The sequence below is a fragment of the Arachis duranensis genome, chromosome 7, assembly GCF_000817695.3.
Source record: "Arachis duranensis cultivar V14167 chromosome 7, aradu.V14167.gnm2.J7QH, whole genome shotgun sequence".
Lineage (NCBI taxonomy): Eukaryota > Viridiplantae > Streptophyta > Magnoliopsida > Fabales > Fabaceae > Arachis > Arachis duranensis.
The window spans coordinates 51,780,395-51,800,653 of NC_029778.3; the positions used below are offsets into that span (position 1 = coordinate 51,780,395).

At 36.1% G+C, this 20,259-nt stretch overlaps 4 protein-coding genes across 4 annotated transcripts in view; 1 reads left to right on the top strand and 3 right to left on the bottom strand.

The window, feature by feature from the left end:
* Positions 1-3,428: 3,428 nt before the first annotated feature.
* Positions 3,429-4,736, bottom strand: LOC107458972 (clavaminate synthase-like protein At3g21360). The gene is made up of 3 exons (XM_016077185.3): positions 4,335-4,736; positions 3,986-4,239; positions 3,429-3,903 (listed from the first exon to the last, which is right to left on the bottom strand). Exons 1-3 carry the CDS (start codon positions 4,701-4,703, stop codon positions 3,543-3,545), a joined length of 984 nt encoding a protein of 327 aa, XP_015932671.1. The 5' UTR covers positions 4,704-4,736; the 3' UTR covers positions 3,429-3,542.
* Positions 4,737-5,037: 301 nt separating this feature from the next.
* On the top strand, positions 5,038-14,633 carry LOC107458969 (MMS19 nucleotide excision repair protein homolog). The gene is made up of 20 exons (XM_016077183.3): positions 5,038-5,201; positions 5,300-5,362; positions 5,470-5,524; positions 5,798-5,895; positions 6,146-6,304; positions 6,617-6,676; positions 8,730-8,918; positions 9,134-9,187; positions 9,495-9,581; positions 9,668-10,379; positions 10,707-11,086; positions 11,276-11,349; positions 11,655-11,760; positions 11,893-12,713; positions 12,908-12,983; positions 13,093-13,204; positions 13,697-13,773; positions 13,913-13,993; positions 14,166-14,245; positions 14,340-14,633. Exons 1-20 carry the CDS (start codon positions 5,130-5,132, stop codon positions 14,350-14,352), a joined length of 3,369 nt encoding a protein of 1,122 aa, XP_015932669.1. The 5' UTR covers positions 5,038-5,129; the 3' UTR covers positions 14,353-14,633.
* Positions 14,583-18,668, bottom strand: LOC107458970 (protein PAF1 homolog). Its single transcript, XM_016077184.3, has 11 exons — positions 18,101-18,668; positions 17,757-17,825; positions 17,001-17,108; positions 16,719-16,899; positions 16,448-16,641; positions 16,169-16,274; positions 15,815-15,901; positions 15,643-15,711; positions 15,451-15,522; positions 15,217-15,360; positions 14,583-15,133 (listed from the first exon to the last, which is right to left on the bottom strand). Exons 1-11 carry the CDS (start codon positions 18,607-18,609, stop codon positions 14,996-14,998), a joined length of 1,677 nt encoding a protein of 558 aa, XP_015932670.1. The 5' UTR covers positions 18,610-18,668; the 3' UTR covers positions 14,583-14,995.
* A 1,268-nt stretch (positions 18,669-19,936) lies between these two features.
* Positions 19,937-20,259, bottom strand: part of LOC107459000 (transcription factor MYBS3) — a gene marked incomplete in the record, with an annotated part of 2,864 nt that continues 2,541 nt past the window's right edge. The window contains 1 exon segment of the mRNA XM_016077223.3: positions 19,937-20,259. Coding sequence (XP_015932709.1) covers positions 20,219-20,259 — 41 coding nt within the window.

Consider the following 20,259-nt stretch of genomic DNA (forward strand, 5'->3'; position numbering starts at 1 on the left):
TTTTTTTTATTAGAATAAATACAAATATATTAATTTAATATTTTTAAATACTATTTTTATATTTATATATTTCTAAGTGTTGTGTCCATATTAACAAACGCAATCCAAATGGCCTACAACCTTGGCCTTTTATACTCACTCACTCATCCATCACTATTCTCGAACCTCACCCCACCCGATTATCCATCAAGAAATTTATCGCATTCAATATCCTCTTTTTTTTGGTGTCTTGTCGGATTCAATATCTATTGTTTTAAAATGTTTAAATAAATCCAATGAGAGAGATTCTCGCCAATCCCCTAAATTGGGCTTAATAAACGAGGCGGCCCAGCATGCTTCCGTGATTGGATTGGGTTAAGAAGGCCTGCTAAATCTCCTACTTAATGAGCAATAATTCATCCACACTCTTAAATAGAATTTGGATACGTAAAGCTTAGGCCCATTATCTCACCAAACAAAAAAAAATTGATAAGAATTAATTCTTCGTTTAGGAAATATAATGAGAAAAAAAAAATAATTCATACACATAAAAACATGTTGCAATATGCAAAAATAAAAAAATAACACATAATTTGGAACGGTTCTTGTGCTGCTGCTACCAAGAACTATGTATCCAACACCAGTTTTAGAGTGAAACCATTCACGGTGGCTTTGTCAATGACTTGGTGATGGATGCTCTATTGCCCAAGACCAATCACTGGGCAAGAACTGCTTCTGTTATATCACTGAGGTTGTTCTGTGGCTGCTCAAGTGGTGAGTTATGTAATCAGAGATGGGGATAGCATTGAAGCAGTGAATGCCATTGACAATCCTGATAATGTCATTGTTGGTTGTCTGTTTTATATACCTCTCAATTCAAGTGAGTGATGATTCTCCTTCAACTGCATAGAGCAGACACCTTTATTTGATTGATTCATGTAATGAACATTTTTGTATTCCATGTTACTGCATTGCAGTTCCTGGATGTAATGAACATTTTTGATAATTTTTCAGGTATAGTTTAAGTAAGGATATAATGAATAACTTGTGTATTTTAACTGTCTGAATTTCGAACCATACAATATGATTGTCTGTGAAGTAATTGTAAAGATGCACTTTTTCTTTTACAGCTGATCAAGTCAATCATAATGGTTGGATTTTTCTTATCATATTGAGCATTATTCTGTGTATTACTCTGACCCTAAGATCATCAAAATGTATTGCTGAAGCAAGTAATCAAGTAAAAGATGATGAGGAAGGAAAGATATCTCATAAATTACATATTAATGGGAATCCATGTTTCTTTTGTGGTTCTGGAGGGTACATGTGCGGCAAAAGTACTTTGGACGAGGAGCGAGATGATGGTGAATCCAGCAATCTCCAAATTACAGTTTCAAAACCTTCAAGTAATCAACCTCACATTAGATTCTCCACTATACACATGTTCAGGAGGCTATGCATAACTTATATTTGTTACTGCAGCTACAAGACCTGATATATTTGGCATGGAGAAGCCTATAGTTTTAGCATACTTAAGAGATTTTTGGCGCAACTAATGGTTTCGCTGATTCAAATCTGCACACAGAACAGATGGTTCTGTTTACTATGGTCTATTCAGGGACCAGGTTTGTGGCTAAGTTACTAAATCTGTTCATAGGGAAGTTATGATTTTCATACTGTTTCTGATATGCATGTAAATCCTTCTAGGAAGTTGCTATTAAAAGGATGACAACTACACAAACTAAAGAATCTATGATAGAATTGAAAGCTATGTGCAGGGTTCATCATGTTGGTCATTTCACTGTTGTTCAAAGTAAATTATATGCTCTGATTTTGGAGCTAAATGCTTGGCATTTGAAGGTTGAGTCCCATATTTTTGTTACTTCGTTCAAGGTAGAATTTATCGGTTATGCAGCTAGTCATGGTGACGAGATTTTCTTGATTTATGAATATGCTCAAAAGGGTTTACTCAGAAGCCATTTACATGATCCTCAAAATAAGGGTAACATCGTGAAGATGCTTTGATGTTTGTCATGTATATAAATTCACCCTCAAATTGAAAATGATTCACACACAAACATTCCTCTAAAATATAGAGTTAAAGATCCTTCATTTTTTGTTCTTGGTTGGATCATGAGGGCTCAGATTGCGCTTGATGCTGCTAGGGACCTTGAATACATACATGAGCATACAAAAGCTCATGATGTCCATCAAGATATCACCACAAGCAACATTTTACTTGATGCTTCCTTTAGAGGCAAGGTAAAACCAAAACATTTCTCTAATTGTCAGATCTCTCCTTCTCTCTTTGTTTCTAGATATCAGATTTTGGGTTCGCAAAACTTGTAGCTAAAAGAAATGTTGGAGAAGCTGCAACAAGAAAAATTGCTACTTCATATGGATATCTTGCTCCAGAGTAATTAAGTAATTTACATCCAGACACTCAACAGGCACAATCATTCAAAGTGAATTGAAATGATTACAACTTTTAAAATCTTAATATTGTGCATATACTTGGGAGATGGCCTTGCAATGACCAAGAGTGATGTCTTCGCATTTGGAGTTGTTCTTTTCGAGATCATATCAGGGAAGGAGGTCCATTGGCATCTGTTGTAAGTTCTGCTTTCAGAAGATGTAACTATTAAGTAAAGATAGTGTACCTCAGTAATCACAACATGACATTTCAAGGTGTGTGTTTGCTTTTCAGCTTTAGTTTTTAGAACTTCATTAGCATTTGTCTCATTCTTATCATAGAAACTTAACCTGCACAAAAAGTTTGAAGTCACGTGTAATTAGTTAGGATTGCTAGGCTTATATGTATAACTAATAGCAGAGTCTCATTCCTTCTTTTGTGGAATTTAGTTTAGAGTTTCTGATATAAAAGAAAACCTCACTCTCCCTCTTTGAGGTTCTGATGTAATCTGAGCTCTCACTTTATACCAATTCTTCTTCTTCAACACTCATTGCAGATGGTTTCCATTCTTAGGAGCACGTCAAGCCTGAGAGACAACATTGATCTTAGCATGATGAATCTGTACCCTTATGATAATGTATTTAAGGTAAGTGTGTTTCTCCTATTTCAAAACCTTAGAAAATTGAAGGTTCTTCATCTCATTATGATCCAGAAAACTGTAATTTCTCAAAATCTCACCCCACAAGTTTGTTGTGCATAGATGGCCTAATTCTGGGGAGATAATTTACAAAGCAAGGCTTTCTTTTTTCTCATATCTTGCATTACACCCTCATATCCATTGGATCAGCGACTTGTCAGGGATTTGGTGGTTCAACACCTTTGTCCATTGCCCTGAGTTTAGTCTTATAATTTGTCACACATGATCCTTTTCTTGGCAGGAATATGTAACATTGCAATTTTTACCTACTGATCTCATAATTGTTTTTGACAATTTTTTAAGTTAAAATGCAATACTGATGCACCATTTTCCAGGATCTTGGTAAATAATACACCTTCATATTGACGTGAGACTACAAATATTAAATACATTAATGGGTGTCACAGATAGTGGAATATTGTGATACATTATAGCTAATATCAAAATACAACCTTATTTAACAAGTGAAGCTAACACCCTGCGCGGTGGAATGAATGATTTACGAGAATGAAGAACTGCCCAATTATCAATCAAGAGAACATCTCCTTTCTGCCATGGAATAGCAACAGATTCTTCCTCAAGTAGTTTGAGACAATCATAGACTACATCATATGGTAATGGCTGGCCATCACCAAAGGTAACAGCCTTCACAGGATCATTCCTTTCATCCTCCCAGCCAGTGTATGCAGCCACCATGCTATTGAACCATATCTTCCGGTTTCTGCTCTTATCATACTTCACTGCTGGGATTGGACCCATGATTGTTTTCACCCCATCTTCCAACCACTCCAACTTCATTCCCAGTTTAGTAGCCCTGCAAGAGTTTCATTCATATGAGCTATGCATGTTCCACAAAATAAGGCAAATCTATGGCATATTTTGAAAAAAGATGAAACCTTTGCTCAGCTATGGTCTTATCTGAGGTCAAGAAGGTTGATTTCCAGCCACGGCCAATTGGAGAAGAAGGGTTATCATCTTCACCTAAGACCCTTATGTACAACAATCCATGCTCCTCTAACCGCTCAACGAACTCAGGGTACCTCTTCTTCATATTTTCATACACAACATGGCTCAGAACTATTGGTGTCTCCCCTCCACTCGCAGGCTCCACTTCACAGAAAAAGAACAACTTTGAAGGAAATTCCGGAACCTGTTCCACAAAACCCCACCAATTAAGAGAAAGATTGCAGCTTTATATATATAAAAAAAATACTGAATTTCACGTGAAATGAAGTAGCATCTTACCTGGGCCATTTCATGGTGGAAAGGGATTTTCTGATCGGGTGGGGACTCATTGGCGGTGAAGACACGACCAACAACGTTGGTGCGAGGGGCGGCGCCACCAACGTAGGGAAGCTCGTCGTAGCCGAAGGCTTCGACGACGTCGTTGAAGTCGGAGGCGGTGTTGACGGTGAATCCCCTAAAAAGCAGAGCACCCGATTTCAGAAGCAACGATTCTAAGTAGGGCTTATGGGCTTTAATGGAGCGCGTAAGTGGAAGAACAGTTGCTGAAGAAGAAGGAGGAGAGAGTACAGCCGGGAAAGAAACTCCATCGAAAAGCTTCTGCTGAGGAACCTTAATTTCTACGAACGACTCTGCAGCCGTCACTGCCATGGTTTCGTTCCCGCGATCTACTTAGTTAGTTAGGTAAGAGGGTAGTTTTATTAATAAAATAAATAATAATAATAAAAATAATAATCCTCCACGTGGACGGAAATTGCAACCAGGTTCATCGTAACTCATAAGTCACCGGATAACGTAAGTACGTAACATAACAATTGGGCTATTGGGCCTCTCTTCATCAAAGGCCCATTTCAATGCCAAAAACAGTTCATACTTAATCTAGTTATGTTCTTGACCAAAAATAAAAAAAATCTAATTATGTTAAATTAATAAAATACAAATTATAATTAAATCGTATTTGCTGGTCGTTTTTTTTTTGCCGCAGCTGCAGAATCATTAAGGTTTAAACCCTAACGAACTGAAACTCTTTCTTTCTCGTGTGTGAATTCTAAAGCCCTAAAGTAACAGTGGTTGAGAATGGCGGAACCGAGTGAGTTGAGTCGCTACATTGAGTCATACGTCGATTCTTCTTCGACTCCAGCTCAACAGGTTCAATTCCTTTCAGCTAATAATTATTTCATCTCTGCTTTTTAATCAAAACAGTTGAATTGTTGGTGATGATGATGATGATGCTCATGTCAATGCAGGCTGCTAGTTTGGACTCAGTTGGGTGTCTTGTGAAATCTGATTCCTTAACTCTGGAAGCTCTGGTGTGTTTCACTTCCTTAACAAATGAAAGTAAAATAAAAAATATACATTTTTTCATGCATCAGTTAATTTGTGTCTTTTCTTGTTTTCCGTCTGTTTCAAAATTCAGGTTCGAGAGTTGCAGATTTATTTGACAACAACAGATAATGTTATTCGTGCAAGAGGTGCGTTTTTGCTTAATTTTCCTGGTTGCTATTTTTTTTTTTTTTTTGCCCCAACAACTGATATGGCAGTTGATTGAGTTTTTCTCTATCTTAATATATATGCTATGATTTTGTAGAAATTCACTTCTGTATATTTGTGTGTATTTCATACACATTCTAACAGGTAGCGTTGACGAACGTGTGTGTGTGTGTGTATGGATGTGCATTATCTTTTACTAGTTTAATCTTCAAAATAATCTTCAGTACATGTCTGTGTCTCTTGGAAAACTTCAGGAATCCTGCTTCTAGGTGAGGTGCTTAAGCGTATTGAGTCGAAACCTCTTGGCAGTGCAAATATACATACCTTGGTTGTGTTCTTCAAGGACAGGCTGGTCAGTATGAATATTTCTTCTTAAAGTTTTTTGTTTGAATTTCTTTTTAATTGAGTTTTTTTCCCCTGTCAAAATTATTCTAATTTGTTTCTGTCAATGGATTTCTTACTTCATCTGTTGATTGAATTGAGACAATTTCATGGTTTTGATTGGGATTTTGATGCTTTGATTATAAGCTATATAATTACTGAGACAAATTTTCATGGTATTCTCTAATTGCCATGAACAATATAATATTGTTCATGATCAGGCAGATTGGAGAGCACTACGAGGTGCACTTATTGGTTGCTTGTCACTGATAAGGAGAAAAAGTGTGGTGGGGATGGTAACTGGTACTGATGCCAAAGCCATTGTTCAGTCCTTTCTAGACTACATTCAAGTTCAGTCCTTAGGACAGTATGACAGGAAGGTAAATTATTGTTACAGCTAGAAAGCAAATACTTCCTTCTGCAGTATGAATTAGAATTTCCAAAGACAAAAAATACAGTAAATTCTCTTTGGAATAATTCCAGAAAAAGAACTCTTGTTGAAATGAAGTCAAACTGATCATATACTGGCTTAAATTTTGATAACTAACCTTTTTTATATTGGGTGCAAAACCCTTTTCTAATGCTAATTATTTTTATTGGGATTTTTTCCGTGATTCTCCTTTATTAGTTGCATCTAAGCTATATTTAAAATGCACTCCACTGTTAACCTCTTTTTTTATTTTCTCCTGCAGCTATCCCTTGAACTACTTGATTGTCTGCTAGAACGCTACTCCGACGTGCTTGCTTCACTGGTAGTCCTAGCTTCTCTAAACTTCTATAAGGCAATATATGACCGGAGTTTCTAAGAGTAAATAGCCATTTTGGCACCCGAAAGATTCAATTTTTGACAAAATGGACCTTAATATTTATTTTGACAAAATGACTCCCGAAAAATATATTCCGTTTGACAAAGTAATCCAAACATTTGGTCAATGGTTAATTTATTTAGTCAACTGTTAACTTATTATAAAATTACTAATCTACCATTTATTCTCTCTCTCTCTCTCTCCACTTATCAGTTTATTACTACCCCATCTTATTACCATTGCAACAGTTTCCATCAACAACCCAACACCGACACCAATCTTCCCAAAACGGAAAAACACCACTACCAATCCCATTTTCTTTGTTTCTCCCATTGCGGCTGCCGTGACCTCTTCTCTCTCTCTCTCTCCTGCTGCCAACCACAACCACTGCAAGAGGACCTCCACTTCATCTGTCGTCACCATAGTCGGTCCTGCAAGCGTACCTCCACTTCATTGGCAGGCTCTCCTCGCGACTCATCGTCGCCTCTCTCTAATCATCAGTCGCATCTCCGTGCTTCGTTGTCACCTCGTGTTTTATCATCTCCCACTTTCGTTTTGAGAATGTTATAGAGCGAACTTGATTGAAACTAAATTCTTCAAAACCCACACCTTTTTTTCATGTTCTATTCCACCCACAAAACAACCTTATTTTCTTTCTTATCAGGAATTTCTCCATCTTTTTTCTTGTTTTTCCTCTTCATCTTCTATCCATCTTTGAATTGTTCATCATTCTCTATTGAAATTCTGGATCAAGATCTGTTCTTGGTTTCTCTGTAGCCTGCGATTATGGATATCTAATTTCACAACACCTCACACTACTCTTTATTGTTAGGATTTATTGTGTTTTTCCCCTATTTGATTATTAAATTAGATTTGATCATCCATTATTTGATTATTGTGAAATCAGTTTTTGAGACTTTGTTTTGTTCCTTTGTTCATTGCTATTTGGGAGTTTTCTGGTTGATTTAGGAGTGATTATTAGGTTAATATTTTACACATTTTGGTTAATGCAATGAAGAATTGGAGATCGATTATGGTGGTGGAGGAAGCGGAGGTGGGGGTAGGGGGAGGATGTGTGGTGATGTAGGTGAAGGATGGAGGAATGGTGGTAGGTAATAGTGAGAGAGAGTGTGGGTAAATTTGTAATTTTATAAGAAAAGTGAAGGATAAATTAGTACTTTCATGAAAAATTTGAAGTTGACTAGGTAAATTAACCATTGACCAAACGTTTGGGTCACTTTGTCAAAAGAAATATATTTTTTGGAGGTCATTTTGTCAAAAATAAATGTTGAGGTCCGTTTTGTCAAAAAATGAATCTTTCGGGTGCCAAAATGGCTATTTACTCAGTTTCTAATAAATGACTAAATCTAAACAGCATAATTTTTGAAGCAAAATATTAGTTGGACTGGTCTTTTTCAGGTTTTTTTTTTGTTGATTAAATGTGACGTATCATGTTTTAGGTCATCAACATATAGTTAAATATTATATAAATTTTTAAATTGACCATGTTGAATAGGCTATATTTATACCCTTCTTTGATTATACTTCCGTTTTCTTCCATTTAGGGCAGATTAGACAAATTTCTTTGATTTATATCTAATTGCTTAGGTTTGTTGCTTCTTGCAACCAAAGTATATTACCACCCATTTCATTATATAGTAACTGTTTTTTATAATTGAGTGTCAATTGATGTGTTTTAAAATATGGTTATTTTAGTGTTTTTGGACTTTATGTACTGTATAATTTGTATATATGAGACTCTTCCTTTTTCTGAGTGGTGGATGAATTTTGATATTTACTTAATTCAATATTTTTTAATATACTGAAAACATTGAGATACAAAATATTCAAGTTCAATAGGAGAGGATAGGATATCCTACTAAATGGAATGAACATATGATGGCAAATATGCGACTTAAATTCTGCAATCCCAAATTAATCTATGCAAGTATTATTTAAATTCGTAGTTACAAGGCATTGGTTCTTCACTCTCTTGCAGGGCGAGGAACTTATTTATGGAATTTGTGAAGCTGTGGATATAGAAAAGGATCCAGAGTGTTTAATGCTCATTTTTCATATTATTGAGACTGTCGGGAAATTATATCTTGATCCATCTGGTCCAAATACAAACTTTGTTGAAGAAATTTTTGATATTTTAGAAGCCTACTTTCCTATTCACTTTACACATGTAAGTCTCTAATCTTTTGCATATTTCTCCCAATTGAATATCTTCTATAATGCATACTCATTTCCATACATCATTAAGCATATATGTTCCAGAAAATGTTTTTAGTACTAATATGAATGGTTATATCGTGTTACATTGGAGACTGACAAGATGCACATTGTATTTGTATTCTGACTGTTATTTATTTGTAATCTGGATTTCTGTTTCTCTACCAGCCAGTGGGTGATGATGCTCATGTTCAAAGAGATGATCTGTCAAGAGCTTTGATGGTATGTGGAACTTCCATTCGAAGTTTGTGGTGTCTTTCCTGTTTTATTTTCTCACAGTACTTGTGATTTTTAATTATTTTGGGAGAACCCTTGGTCCTGTTATGTTTGCTTTACCCAAAAAGAGGAAATGCAAATTTTCTTGCATTTATATTATAACTATCTATACTAAGTCTTCATTTCATGCAACTTGGTTGCTTGTCATCCAAAAATAATGGAATGTTTGTAATATTTTATATCTTCCATTCAAAAACTGGCTAGGATATGCTATTTCAGTTGTACTTTATAATATTATATTACTTTCCTGCAGGCTGCATTCTCTTCCACACCTCTTTTCGAGCCATATCTCATCCCTTTGTTACTTGATAAGCTTTCTTCCTCGCTACATTCAGCAAAGGTTTGTGTTAATGGAATGTCATTCTATCTTTTGTGTTACACTATAACATTATAGATTTTCTGTTTGTTTGTTTTCTATGCATTCAGATTGATTCCCTGAGGTATCTGAGAGCTTGCTCTTCCAAGTATGGAGCAGAGAGAATCGCAAAATATGTACGCGCTATTTGGCCTTTAATAAAGGACATCATATCTACTTATTTGGAGGACCCAGATTTTTCTTTTACTCTAGCACCTTTGAATGGTTTTGGCCCCTCAAAGAATGAATTAGTAATAGAAGCTCTATCCCTCCTTCAGCAACTTATTTTGCAAAATAGCAATTTATTAGTTAGCTTAATAATTGATGATGAAGATGTCAACATTTGTATCAAGACAACTGCCTCTTATGAGAAATACAACGATATTCCTGTCCAAGAAAAGAAGAAACTGCATTGTGTCGGTTGTATTCTCCATGTCATGGCGAAGACTTCTCTTTCTTCCTGCAATGAAGTATTTCAGAATCATTTCTCCCGAATAATGGATAATTTGGTTTCTGTTGGAAATCTTGATAACCCACAAAATGGTGAAGTTTTTCCCTCTCAGAGAGTCAAGTTTGGATTACTTTATCTCTGCATTGAACTACTTGAAGGATGCAGGAAATTATTTTCAGTGTCTGAACACCCAGCTTTGCAGTATGTTCTTGAGCATGAAACATGCTGCACTGAGCTTCATAGGTTTTCAACTCCGTTGTTTAATGCCTTTTGTTCAGTGTTGGCATTAAGTAATGAGATATGCCCCCTTGATCCAGAGATATACATTGGAGGTGAATGCTTTTTTACTCCCCCCAAGATGAAAACTTTCTGGAAAGGAAGGATCACATTTGTGAGGAAAAGACATAGACATCCTTCTAACGGACAAAACAGAAACAACAGGCAAAGTGGGTCTAAACAGCAAAACTTGAGAACATGCATATCAGTAATATAAAATACATTCGAAACTATTATTAGCATTCCGACAAAGGGTATACACTTCACATGCATACAACTTACTTTCCGATGCAAATTTGTCTTTCTTTGGTTCATGCCTTCTGAATTTATTGTTTTATATTTTCATTGCTGACTCCTTTTTGGCTTTTGGTATTGACATGCAGTGAAGGGTTTGCAGATACTGGCTATGTTTTGTTCAGATGTTTTTCCAGTATCAATGTTACTATTTGAGGATATTTTGAAGAAACTAATGTCAATCATAATAGAGGATTCCAATAAAATGACGCTATGGGAAGCGGCACTAAAAGCATTGTTTCATATTGGTTCATTTGTTCAAAAGTTCGATGAATCTGAAAAGGCGATGAGCTACAAGAGTTTAGTCGTAGAAAAAGCTGCAGAACTGCTTTCTATCAATGATATTAATCTACCTCTTTCACTCAAAGTAAAAGCATTATCTGAGATAGGAATGACTGGAAAGATAAATATGCTGACCGTTCTTCAAGGGTTGAGAGGAGTTGTATTTGCCAATGTATCTGATGTTTGTGTATGTAATACTCTTCTGCAAATATTTCTTTCAAGGAATCGTAGAATATGTTGTTTCACTTTAGAAGTCCAGGGGTTTGTTTATTTTCTTATTGGTTATTTTAACATTTGTGCATATTAATCCCTTAGATAATATTGTGAGCTTTACTTTTGGATTTTGGGCTGTAATTCTCTGGCATGGTTCATGCAGGCCAGTAGAAATTCAAGGTCTTTTGAAACTGCTGTTCAGCTTTTGGAGTGCTATTCTTGCAAGTTGCTTCCATGGTATTCCCCTCAGCAGAGCTTATATACCACATTTCCTTTGTTGTGCCTATTTGAATTTTCTTCACTAACAGCTTAGATGTGAAATTATCTGAGATTTTGCATTGGAAATAAAAGGCTAAAGTTGTATAATCTAAACAATGGTATTAACATTGTTATGATAAAGTTTCAAAATGGTACACAACTTAAAACAACAGAACAATTTCAATCTATTACAACTAAAATTAAAATGTTCAAGGAACAAGGAGGATCTACACTGGTAGAATTTCCTGGCAATCTGATATTTTGAATTGCACATATTTGGACAGGATCCATGAGAACAGATGTTCGGAGGAGTTCATAGAGCAATTTGCTGTAGATATTTGGGCTCATGCAGGAAATTGCATGGATATTTGTGCTCCCTTTGAGGAAAAGGTAAATATTCCTGCAACTCTTATGGATTAATATTCTATGTTGATATTTGTTGAAATCCCAAAGGTGATATCATTTACATGCAAGAAAATACTACGAAGCAGTAATATTAAATATTTTCTGCCTTTACTTCAGGGTCTTCTTGATGCATTAATGAAAGTTATGAAAGTTTCTGTAGCAAGTTGCTCTGTGGACAGTCAAAACACGATAATATTAAAAGCTTATACAGTATTGTCATCGCATACTAACTTTCAGCTAAATAAAGTTCAAAGAATGCCACTTAGTCCTGGACAGTATGACATTTCCCATAGAGATGAGTGGATACTTTCATTATTTGCATCAGCAATTATTGCAGTTTGCCCCAAGACACACATTCCAAATTTAAGAGTACTTCTGGATCTATTTATGGTAATGCATCTCAGAGGCATTGTTCCAGCTGCGCAGGCCTTGGGTTCTATAATAAATAAATTGGCTTCAAAATCCAGCAGTGCAGAAAGTTCAAGTGACCTTACCTTGGAAGAAGCTCTGGATATTATATTCTGCACGAAATTATGGTTTTCCACGTCTGATATGTTGCAGAGAACTAATAGAACAAATGGGAGTGCGATGGTTATTACTGATTTATGCCTGGGTGGTGCAAATGATAGACTGCTTCAAATCAATGCCATTTGTGGGCTCTCGTGGATTGGAAAAGGTTTGCTTATGTGTGGTCAGGAAAAGATTAAAGACATCGCTATGATTTTTATAGGGTGCTTGAAGACTGAAGAGCAACCATTGGATCCTTTAGTAATGAAATGTGCTGCTGATGCATTTCATGTTCTTATGAGTGATTCTGATGTCTGTTTGAACAAAAAATTTCATGCCATAATTAGGCCACTTTATAAGCAGCGATTTTTCTCTTCAATGATGCCAGTTTTTCAGCAGTTGATCACAAAATCTCACCCTTCATTCTCCAGGTAGGTGTTTTTCTCCCAATGGAATGTAATTTTTTAGTATTCTTTTTATTATTCTGATGCCTTAGAGACTTGAATTGTCTGCTAGAACCCTATATACGCGAACACCACATCATATTACTAATGAGTGTTTTGACTTTGGTGTTTTTATCTTTCTCCACTTCGAATGTCTAAATTGATTTTGTTTATACTCTCAGATCTTTCTTGTATCGAGCCATGGCACATATCATATCTGATACTCCACTAATTGTTATATTAAATGACGCTAACAAGGTTAGTATGGGAAATTTTAAAATTACGAAATTATATATTTGTTGGATTCTAGTCATTACTTTCTCTATCAATGATTGATTAAAGTAATTTTCTTTGCAATAATTTGCAGCTCATACCAGTTCTCCTGGATTGCATGTCAATATTAACAGAGGATGTCCAGGATAAAGATATTTTATATGGCCTGTTGCTTTTGTTATCTGGGATATTGACCAATAAAAATGGTAATTACAATGCCTATAGAATTCATATTCTCTTATCTGAATTTTGATGGCCAAGAGGTGTGTGTATAGTAGGTTTTCATTTGTTATTACCTTTTGTCATTTGAAAGGGTAGTCCTTGAAGCAACAATTGAGTTCTCTCCATGGAATTAGTCACTTATACTTACATTAGGCTAGTTACACTCTTTGGGTGCGGCCTTTTCCTGGGATGCTGTGCACCAGGCTGCCCTTAATTGCTTTTAGTCATTTCCTTGAGAAAGAAATTTGATCAACTCCAAATTGCTAATTTCATAAGAACATTGATCATTAGACCATTATACCGGTTGCTAAGTTATGGCGTCATACCTGGTATTTATAAATTTGTAATTAGTTAATTACCTGTGTCCCTGTTCCTTGCTCATGCAGTTGTGGCTGTTTATAGAAAGGATAAGATATAGCATGCTATCTGTGGGATATGTTTATCACTCTACACTTTTATGTATCTTATGTATGCAGGAACAGAAGCTGTAACCGAGAATGCACATATTATCATCAGCTGTCTGACTAGACTTGTAGATTATCCTAATAAGACGGTATCAGAACTTCCTTGTAAAAATATCATTTGGCACTGGAGTTCGCTGACAGAGCTGAAAGAAATATTTTGTAGAAAGATCCAATATTCCAATGTCATATATGGTGTTAATGTTGGTTTCTCATTTTCTTGTTACGCAGCTTGTTCGAGAGACAGCTATTCAATGTCTTCTTGCCATGTCTGAGCTGCCACATGCCCGAATCTATCCTATGAGAACACAGGTTTGAATCTTTCAGCTTGAATAGATGATTATCATCTCTTGACTAATATTCTCTTTGGTAACAGTTATGACGTGAATTGATTCACTTTCCCATAAGTGTTGAATACCCTTAATGCACAGCGTTGTCCACGTCTAACATGTATTATTCATCTTAATCCTATTGATTACACCAGGTACTGCAGTCAATAGCAAAAGCTCTCGATGACAAAAAGAGAAGTGTTCGGCACGAAGCTATCAGATGTCGGCGTGCATGGTTGGTAACTTGATCATCTTTAGTTTCGGGAAAATGAACAATTTTGTTTGATGCAACAACTTCTGTCATTGATTCTTTTAATCATTTGATCCAGGAGCCATCATTGATGAAGTTCACAATCAACTTCCCAAGCTACTGGAAGGTCCTCCCGTCCAACTTGAAGTATGATTTTCCACCGAAAGAATCAACTGCAAGTTTTTGAAATGGTGGATATTAACACTTGTAAATATCAATTTCGTTGCATGGTGGATAGTTACTTGTAAAAAGGCGAGTTTGGCAATCTGAATGTTCAGTTGGGGGAAAAAAAAGAAGCAAAATGACCTTCGACACTGACATGAATGTAATATGCTAGTTTTCATCGAGTTTGTTCGATAAATATGCTGTTTATCATTTGTTCTTTCTAAGAAACACTAGCATGTTCCAAAGAAACTTAAGATCTTAAAAATTTGGCCAACAAATATACCGAATAAATAAAAACATGTTACCTTACACATTTTTACATTTTCTTATTTTTCATTATTTTCTATTTTAACAGAAAAACCTATAACTTTAAAACTGCCTACAATTGGGAAGTACAAGGTATGAGTTGAAATGGGCATATAACATGGCGATTCTCATCTCATTTTTCATCCTTCAATGGAGAATCTTAAGTCACTTCAAATTCAGCTACCAGCCACCATCAGTACAAAAACAAATTGGTGGAGAAATTATCATGAAGGTGCAGCAGCAAAATTTGCATCAAAGAATCAATCAATCATAGATGTCATCTTCTGCTCCACTAGACTGATAATTATCCTGCTGCTGCATAACATTAGCAACCCTATGTTGCTCTTCCATGTCGTCGTCATCATCCATTTCTACGTCCCCTCCCTTCGTATTTGCATAAGCCTTAAAAGCATCAAAATATTAGATGGAACGATTTTACGACTGCGAAAGCAAATAAGAGTTTTGATGCATTAACGATGCCATACCTCAGAATCCATCAGTTCAATTGCAGCTGCGTTCGGCCGTCGTCTTACAGTCACTCTTGAAGGTATTGGAAATTGTTCAACCTCATCACCAGATCTTCCCTCTCTGGCTCTCTTTTTTCTTAAAACAAGCTTTGTAGGAAGAGGCTGCATATCAAATTAACAAATTGACAGAGTAATCAATAAATCATGAGCTATCACATTGGAAGAGATGTAAATGTGTTTCGAGGGAAATACCAAATAGCGTGCCTCTGACTCGTCAAATGAAACCAAGTACGTCGTAGGGTCATGTGCATCATCGCCCCGTACCTATTGTTGGAAAATAAAGATTCCAGGAGTATTAAAAGGGAAATTGTTTACTAGATGATACACGAATGAACAACTAAGTTGGAAAAGTGTTTTAATAGAAAAAAATCCATGGCAACATACATCCCAGTGATATTCGCGGACCCAAGAATATGAGACGTCTTCGTTTTCGTCATATATATCCTTTGACATCTGCCACCACAAAGTTTAGATAAATCCAGCAGCTAATCACAGTATTAATTCTAATTACTTGTGCTTCAGAACCGAAGCCAAATTGAATAAGAGGCAAATCTACCTCTCCAGGTGCTGGGACCATATAAGCTAAGAATTTCTCAGGATTTGCAGGATCCAAACCCGATGCAACATAGCTTTTCATAATTGCCTGCGGGCAAAAAATAAATAGGACATGAACCAATAAATAAGTAGGACTACGATTCAAACACATACAGCAGTTAGCAACATTAATCATCACAGTGCCAAGACATTGCAAACACTGCAACTGTTTTTGGAACTGTGTATGTGTATGTGTGTGTGTGGAGAGAGAGAATAAAGTTGATAGATATTCATGTATTCTTGTGCACTTGCAAACATGGATATACATGAGTCTCCGAACAAAATCACTTTCAATTATCGTAGAACCATAAGTTACCTGCGACTCATGGGCGTCACGTGTAGATTTGTCCAACTTATTGTAGCTTTCAGAATCAGCTGTAGGAGCATTATCAAATGCCGCAACAACAAACTGATCATCGTACCTGCATAGTGGGGCAGCAAATGTCAGCTTAATTAATATGAACTCCAATGTCACAACAAAGTATGACTCTCTTAGTTCCAAATGATTCGACTTTTGTGTACAAAAATAAGAACCAGCTGATGAATAAGATACAGCTGGATAAGTTATTCTTTCAATGTATATAGGGTGTCATACCTATCAAAATCAGGCAGCAACGGCAGAATCTCAACAGGATACACATCTTTGTTAGTTGCATGAACGGGATGTGATTTAGCCGCTTCAAATGATGCTTCTATTTCTTTTATTTGTCTTTCCCTGTTGTTAATATTTTCCAAAATATTGCGACCCTTCATCTCTCTCAGTTCCTTTGCTTGCTTTTCAGTAAAAGACTACAACAATATCTTCATAAGCTATTGATTGTGTTGAGAGGGTAATGCATTGTTATATTGACATAAATGTATAATACCTGTTTTGTCGATTCCATGCTTAGAGGAGATATATACTGTGTTTTGACAAGCCATGCAACACCTTTGTCAGTAGGTCTTTCTTTTCTTTTTATGCCACCTTTTTTCATTGGAGTAACAACTTCATCGTCTCGCAACAGTTCTTCATCTTCTGGTTCAAGGGGTGGTCTAACACTGGAAGGACTGTAAGAGTATATGACAAGTGAAAAAAATCATCAAACCAGCTCATTCAGTATAAATGATACATTCAAATTCAAGTTTATAAAAGGGTATGAAGATTATACTTGTAAACACTGAGATCAAGCAGGTCTAAAGGTATCCCAAGATCAGGCTCCACAAAAAGCTTGGGTTTGTACATTTTCTCCAGGGATGTGATCGTATATTTTGCATATCTACCATCATGAAATTACCAGGAAAAAAGGAAGGCATAATTAAGCCATTAGTCTAGAAAGCGCCACTGTAATATTTCCAATAAATGTCACTTATCAGTAGTATATATCCTTTAATATGAGGGATAAGAGAAGTATGAGCTAGCAATTCAATCCAGCATAGCTAGTCAACATGAAAAGGGATAAAAACACACAACTAATGTAAAGTGATCAGGTTATAATTAAATGATCTTCAACCATGAATATTCTTGCAAAAGCTAGTGTTCAGCACTCAGGAATCACTTGGTTCACTCAGTATACACTCTATCTATGCTATTGGTAGCTTATAATACGTTTGATTATTTGCAGGACATATCTCATAATTCTCATTTAGTACCAGAACAGCACATCCGCCTACTAACGTCTTATTAATCCATTATATCCTTACATCTTAGTAAACCAGCACTCTCACCTAAGCATCATCATCTCCATACAAGCCTGAACATTCATGCCTAACCAAAATGATTCAATAATAATAATAATAAAAGGGGGCAAAAACATTATAAACGTGTGAAACCATTAACCATTAATGACTGCGTCATCATGTGAATATATAACTCTTGGTACACTGGAAGCTAAATACTGAAATAAACATGAAATACGACCACGTACTCATCTTTGTCTTTCTTGAATGCCATTAGCTTGGGTTGTGCACTTGGATCTGGAAGTTCATTTCGGAACCTTAAATGAGAAACAGATTGCAAATTCGCAATTTGTTAGCACCGAGAGAAAACATCTAGAACAATAATTTCATGTGCTTGCAATATGAATGATTACTAACTGATGAAACATAAATCTCATTCCATAAGCATAACGCAGTGGAGGAATTAAAATAAGACCATAAACAGAACAAATCCCATAATTAATGAGAGCAATATCCAATACAATGCAAATAACTAATAAAGAGATGGTCTTGAGGAAAAGCTAAAAATGAAAAGTGATTTCAACATACTCACCTCATCTTGCATAGAAATGTAGTTGGCTTCTTCAACCTATTTTCAATCCTTTCACCACTCAATAAAGGAGTAGTCCTCTTTTCTCCCATCCGTGACCCTATAACCGAACCATGCCCCTTCCCAGATACCTGAGTCTTTGGCAGAACACTGTTCTGTGAATCCTTCAGCTGCTGCCTGTGCTTCTCAAATTCTCTCTTTTTTCTCAACCTCCTTTCCTCCTCCGTCTCAGCTCTCCCAGGAGGCCCATTCGATTTCTTCATTGGCATTGGCTTCTGCTGTTTATGAGGAATGCCTCTGGCGGAAGTTGAAGCCTCCTTCAGCTTCCCTTTACTGCGATCATGCGATTGCCTTTCCTCGTTCCTTTGACTTTGCAAAGAAGCTGAAGCAGGAGGTGGTGGTGAACTAGGGGGAGGTGGTGGTGGCATAGATGCACTGGGCGGTGGCGAAGAAGGAGGCAGTGGTGGCTGCTGCTGATTGTACTGAGAGTATTGATTAGGAGGATAGTACATTGAAGGTGCAGGTGCAGGTGGAGGTGGTGGTGGTGGTGGTGGTGGTGGTGGTGGTGGTGGTTTTGACTTTGACTTGGTGGACGAAACGAAGATTGAGGAAGAAAAGGCCTGTAAGAAGCCATTCCTAAATCATAAATTTTAGGGCTACCTTATTTCTATTTTCGTATCCTTCCACAATATACAAGCTGAACAGAGCTAAACCCTAAATAATCCAAACTTATTCCTAGTCCTAGATCACGGCCTCTCAATAGTAGAACCCGAAACCCTTCCAGGCATTAATTGGAAAAAAGTTCTAGTCACCTATCAAAACCTAGTCTTCGGAGATCAAAACAGTTCTCATACAAAATAATAATAAAGTGATACGGTCACCGAAGTTTCAAACTTTTCAGAAAAGGGTCCCGTAAAAACAGAGCCTTTGATATGGAAGATTCCAGTACCCGAATGACTGCACATAAGTCCTAACCTAAGTGGAAAAGCAGCAAGTGCAGAGAGCATAGATCGGTGATATTATTAGCAGTAATTGTGGAGAGTGAAAAAAGACGAGCTTGTGTGTTTTGAGTGGTGAGATTATGTTCTCCCTTGGAACGTTCTTGCTTTTGCTTTTGCGAGCAATCATAGTATCATACTCATACCATGTCATATTGTCATGTATTGCTTCGCTACATTTTCATCTCTGATTTACTATCCATAAAGTTTAGTACTTTACTGTTCCATGCCACTTTATGAAAAACAAGGAAAATATTTTGCATGTGTATGTATATATATATATACTTAGCTTCCTTTGATATTTTTGCAAAGTAATTAATTGAAGGCAAAGAGAAATGTACAGTGCTTTATGTGAAAGTGAAATATATATCTGCTAATTTGTTTAAATAAATATGTTTTGTTTTTTATTCTCTCTCACTGATATTACTGCTAGCTTCCACTAATGAATCTCTGATATCTTTAGTATACATATTCTTTGTTCTTGATCTCACAAATCTCTCACTAGTTCATTATTGCTTGAAGGTTGGCAACTACTCAAGGTTTTAACAAAGAATTTCAATGTTGGTTTGTAGTAAGGGATGTCATTAACTTCACATTTTGGTTAATAGATGAAAGGCCAATAGTAGATGCAATCAAGTTATTCAGATTTTGTTATGTAGGGATGACTTTTTAAGTGTCCATAGAGACATCTGGTTAAACAAAATACTTAGATATGTAGCTTCTTATTGAGTGCACAAGAGATTTTCTATTTTGTTACATTCATCATTTTTGTATGTATATTTTGCTTGTACGCTTTCTATTTTTGATATTAAAAGTGTCTGAGATACTAGGTAACCAATGATTTTAACCAAACCTAGTGGAAGAGGAGAAACCTCTTGGCCGTATATATGATTATTTAAGCTTCATTTGTTTACACTTAGAACGAAAGAATATATGTTTGTCAAGAATCGATCTAACCTGAGCTACATACCATCATGTAACTTTCATACTACTTGGAAGATAATCTTCCAAACATTAAAACACTATGACTTAGAAAAGAAAAGGAGAAAAAAAATTATATGTGATATTACAAATGAAAAAGATGACCAAAAAAAGGCTTAGTTTACTGTTGTCTTCAATAGACTCAAACAGCTTGGATTGGATTGTTCTTGCCACTGCTTAGGT